The sequence below is a fragment of the Rhagoletis pomonella genome, unplaced genomic scaffold, assembly GCF_013731165.1.
Source record: "Rhagoletis pomonella isolate Grant_MI unplaced genomic scaffold, Rhpom_1.0 Rhpom_scaffold_00009, whole genome shotgun sequence".
Classification (NCBI taxonomy): Eukaryota; Metazoa; Arthropoda; class Insecta; order Diptera; family Tephritidae; genus Rhagoletis; species Rhagoletis pomonella.
Genome location: NW_023458563.1, coordinates 35,927,657 through 35,932,652, shown reverse-complemented (window position 1 = coordinate 35,932,652; position 4,996 = coordinate 35,927,657). Strand labels below are relative to the sequence as shown.

Sequence of the window (4,996 nt, the reverse complement as noted above, 5' to 3'; positions counted from 1 at the left end):
ATTGGCGACGAGAAAATGGACGAAAGGACGCTATCTTCGCTGTTGGTAAAATTTCAGGAATCGAACAAAGAATTTCTTGAAAAAATCTTGCAACAAAACTTGGCATCGTTGCAGCGCGTGCTAGGCACTGACTGCCACTCAAGTACTGCGCCGGTCTTTAGAAGCTTCAACAAAAATGTAGAAAAATGGTCTACATATGTCCAGCAATTAGAACATCATTTCATTGCCAACAATGTCACAGAGGACACTATGAAACGCGCGAGTCTTCTGTCCTGGATCGGTACGGAAACGTTCGAGCTGCTACAAAAGCTAAGCGACAATAACTTGGAAGGGAAGTCCTTCAGTGAGGTAAAATCGCTTCTAGATAGTCACTTTATTGAAAAGCAGCATATTCTGGCGGCCCGATTTAAGTTTTATTCAATTAGAATGAAGCCCAGTCAAACTTATGTCGAATGGGTGGCTGAGTTGCGTGGTGCTGCGAGAGAGTGCATGTTCGAATGCGCTGCAGATGGGTGCCGTAAATCTTTTCTCGATAGTAACATAAGGGATATGATTATCATGCATACACCACATGATAAAGTGCGAAGTGCAGCTCTCCAAAAGCCTAACCCTACATTAGATGAAGTATTGCAAATAACTACAGTGTACGAGTCGACAATCAAAACGTGCTTGGAGATTAAGGGTGAGGGGGACGCACCAGCCGTAAATGCCATTCACCGATCAAAACAACTTGAAAAGAAGCGGAACGGAGGACGAAGTAAATCGCGAAGCTCGTCAGTCAGCGGGAAGTCTTGCCCTAGTTGTGGATCTGCACACAACAGAGGGAACTGTTTCCATTACAAGAACAAAACGAAATGTCGGTCCTGCGGTAAGGTAGGGCATATTGCTTTAGTGTCTGTATCGCATTCTTCGGCACGATCGACCACCCCAAGTCGAAAAAAGAGAATGCAGACAATGTGAACGTGGTGAGTAATACGCTTTTCGAGAGTATAGGCGTCGCCGAGGTATCGTTAGCAAATACGGCTGCTGATAAAATTCTACTAAACATAGACATCAATGACAGAACGTTGGAATTTCAAGTAGACACAGGTGCTACGTGCTTGCTCATAGGCCTCCCTACATACCGCATATTAGGCGAACCGAGATGTGAACCCACTAACAAAATTCTGAAGGCGTACGGTGGGAACGTTTTACCCCTTGTAGGAACAACTAATGTGAAAGCTAAATGGAGAGATACGATCAAATCCTTACCACTGCTTGTTGTAAAATCTGAACGCGCAACCAATATTCTTGGGCTAGACTGGTTTAAAATGCTGAAATTTCAGGTAGACTTACAAGATAACGAAATTTCTGGTAACGTGTGTAATACTTGTTCGTTCACGGAAGAGGCATCACAGCTAAATTTGCGCGTTTCTCTCAGGCAGTGTGTTAACCAGCACCCGGAAATATTCTTATCAAAGCTGGGAAACTGAAAAACGTTTAAGGCAAATATCACTATTCAGCCTAAGGCAAAACCGAAATTCTTTAAGCCTTACAATTTACCATTTGCTCTTCACGCTGATGTGAAAGCTGAAATTGAGCGACTTGTTAAAGCTGAAGTGTTGAAACCTATACGCGTGAGTGAATGGGCAGCGCCAATCGTAGTTGTGCGAAAGCCAAACGGTAAATTTCGAATTTGTGCTGATTTCAAAGTCGCTTTGAATTCCCAAATCCAAAACGACCGGTACCCGATACCCAGAATAGAAGAGTTGTTCCATAAGCTACAAGGTGGTAAATATTTCACAAAAATCGATCTAAGCGACGCATATTTGCAAGTAAATTTAACCGACGAGGCGAAAAAATTTACGGTTATCAATACTCCATTTGGATTATTTCAATTTCAGCGCATGCCTTTCGGAATGGCTAGTGCGCCTGGAATTTTCCAACGTTTTATGGAAGAAGTCATCGCTGGTGTTCCGCATTGTGCCGTTTATTTGGATGACATTATCGTCACCGGCCAAGATAACGACGAGCACATCCGTAATGTAGAAGAAATTTTTAAGCGTTTAAGCTTTCACGGTCTTACATGCAGGGTGGAAAAGTGTAATTTTGCGGAAAAGCAAGTCGAGTACGTCGGGCATATCATCAACGCTACAGGAATAATGCCATCAGAAAAGCGAGTCGACGCAATTAAACGTATGCCTGCGCCGAAAAATATCAAAGAAATCGAATCTTTTATCGGCAAGGTAAATTATTACAACAAATTCATCAGTAACTTTTCATCTCTTGCAGCGCCTTTAAACAGACTTAGACGTAAAAATGTTGAATATAGATGGGGGCGACTGGAAGAAAATTCATTTCAGAAGTTAAAAAATGCTATCGTAGCCAGCACACAACTTGTTCACTACGATGACAGACTACCTATTATTTTAGCAGTTGATGCTTCTAAGTATGGAATCGGAGCCGTAATTTCGCACCGATATACAGACGGTATTGAAAAGCCTATCGCGCACGCCTCTAAAACACTCAACAGCAGCCAAGCACGCTACTCTCAAATCGAAAAGGAAGCGTTGGCCATCATATACGGTGTTACAAAATTCCACCACTATCTTTACGGTCGGCATTTTGAGCTCATTACAGACCATCAAGCACTTACTACACTTTTCAATCCGTCAAAAAGGCTACCTGTTATGGTGCTTCACCGACTTCAACGCTGGGCCATCGTACTTCAAGCATATGACTACACAATTCACTTCAAAAAGTCTGCGGACAACGCTACCGCAGACGCTCTCTCCAGGTTGCCAGTTGGAGATGACTACGATTTCGATGAAAAAGAAAGCAACTTACTCGGGGTGGATGCTGTATATCAGGCGGCACTGGAAGATTCAACTCTGAACGCAGAACTCTTGAAAAAGCTTACCGAGGAAGACAGTACCCTTAAGCTAGTTAAGAAATATATACTAGAAGGCTGGCCTCAGAACTTGCCAAACCAAGCTAAACTTGATGAATTTTATAAGCGAAAACTTTGTTTATCAGTACACAATGGAGTAGTAATGGTTCAAACAGATTATACCAGAGTTGTATTACCTGCTGCTACATATAGGAAAGTACTCGCTATGCTGCACGATGGGCACTGGGGCAAGGGTCGTATGAAACAAATGGCAAGACGATACGTGTGGTTTACAGGTATAGACGCGGAAATAGACAAGATGCATAATGAGTGTAGTATTTGCCAAGCCAATGCAAGTCATCCAAAGCGGGAATTTTCCCCTTGGCCTCAGCCCACAAAACCTTGGGAGAGGATACATTTGGATTTTGCAGGGCCATTTACAATCACATGTGGCTTATTATCGTCGACGCATATTCCAATTTCCCATATACCGTGAAGCTATCAGCAGCAACTACGATGACCACCATAGCAGTACTCCAGCGAATTCTGTCGGTGGAAGGCCTGCCGAATACTATCGTCACTGATAACGGAGCACAGTTCACATCATCGGAATTCAAACAGTTTTGTAAGAACAATAGCATTGATCATCTTACCACAGCACCGTTCCATCCTTCATCAAATGGATTGGCGGAAAGGTATGTACGCACATTCAAGCAAGCATTCAAAAAGATTATGATGGAAGAAGGCAACGCGGAAAGAGCATTGTACACGTATCTGGCTACATATCGAAGTACACCGAATCCTAGAAATAGTAAATCACCTGCGGAAATGTTGCATGGTCGACAGCCGAGAACCATCTTATCTGCATTGTTTCCTACCTCAACAACGCCACATGCAACAAAGAGTAAGTTCACCATAGGAAATTCAGTTTGGATTCGCTCCTACTCTGGACCCCGTTGGATCCAGGGGAAGATTAGCAAAGTGCAGGGTAACCGAATGTACGTCGTCGAATCGGGAGGTGTGGCTTATAGGCGCCACCAAGATCAAATACGCGCTTATACTGGGAGGAGTAGATTGGAAGAAAGCGATCCGGTTGACATTGACCTGCAAGCAACGGACGAAATTTCAAGGGGTGAAAACGAAATTCCTACCAATCATCAACGCGTGGATCAACAGCCGGAGCAAACTACCGAAATAAAACCATTGGGCACCCCACTTCGCCGGTCGGAACGAATTAGAGCTAAGACTGTTCGATTTGATCCTTCAAGTTATAATTAAAAGTACTAACTACCACTAACTACTTAAGTAACATTTACTTTTTTAAATGGATTTTGAGAAAAATATTTTTGAATTACGTGAAGGGGAATGTAGGAATGTATTGATTTTGCAAAGACTACCATGCAGTAGTTTACTAACAATTTAGTTGGATCTGGTAACACTAGTCACACTGTCACTTGAACACTATTTTCCTTTTGACCTGACCTTCTCCTTCGTTTGTGAGACACACACATTTTCTTGTAACTTAGAATTAAAATACATGAATTATTGAAATCCAGAAACATCTCGTTCTAATTGCATCAGAAATTTAACAATTTTAAAGGCAAAAATCACATTCCATGCCCTGTGAAGCTTTGCCAGGGAAGATGGTTGCCCTGAAAACCAGATGGTTGTTTAAAACAGTAATATTATGAAATATATGAGCTAGACAAGGACAAGAAGGCAAAAACACGCTTTTTACAGGGTTTTGTGTAACATCAAACACATTTTGCACCGGGGAAGGCAACATTTTTTCGAAAAAACGAAATCACCATAAAGCTTTTAAAAATAATTCTTCATTCTCATTCCTTTGACTGTTTCAGAATTTGGGGAATCTGTAACTTCATCAGCGTTTTTCGATTTTAGTTTCTGTAATTCATTTTTAATACTTTATTCTGCGACTGGTTTGAAAAATTTGTACTTATAGCGAGCTGTGGAAAATAAATTATTATTTTTTAGGAATGAGCATTTTGAACAAAATTCTGTTTTCAAAGTCGTGACTGCCAGCCGAATCGGAGCAGAATATTGTTGTTTTTTTTAAACAGCACCCTGTTTTTTATAAGCATTTCAATCTCAGATAGTTACGTTATT

At 41.6% G+C, this 4,996-nt stretch overlaps 2 protein-coding genes across 2 annotated transcripts; both read left to right on the top strand.

The window, feature by feature from the left end:
• Positions 1–426: 426 nt before the first annotated feature.
• LOC118745500 (uncharacterized protein K02A2.6-like) lies at positions 427–2,280 on the top strand. Its single transcript, XM_036478949.1, has 4 exons — positions 427–702; positions 1,503–1,814; positions 1,884–2,225; positions 2,272–2,280. Exons 1-4 carry the CDS (start codon positions 427–429, stop codon positions 2,278–2,280), a joined length of 939 nt encoding a protein of 312 aa, XP_036334842.1.
• A 1,105-nt stretch (positions 2,281–3,385) lies between these two features.
• Positions 3,386–4,147, top strand: LOC118745499 (uncharacterized protein K02A2.6-like). Its single transcript, XM_036478948.1, has one exon. The coding sequence runs from the start codon at positions 3,386–3,388 to the stop codon at positions 4,145–4,147; it is 762 nt and encodes a 253-aa protein (XP_036334841.1).
• Positions 4,148–4,996: the final 849 nt, after the last annotated feature.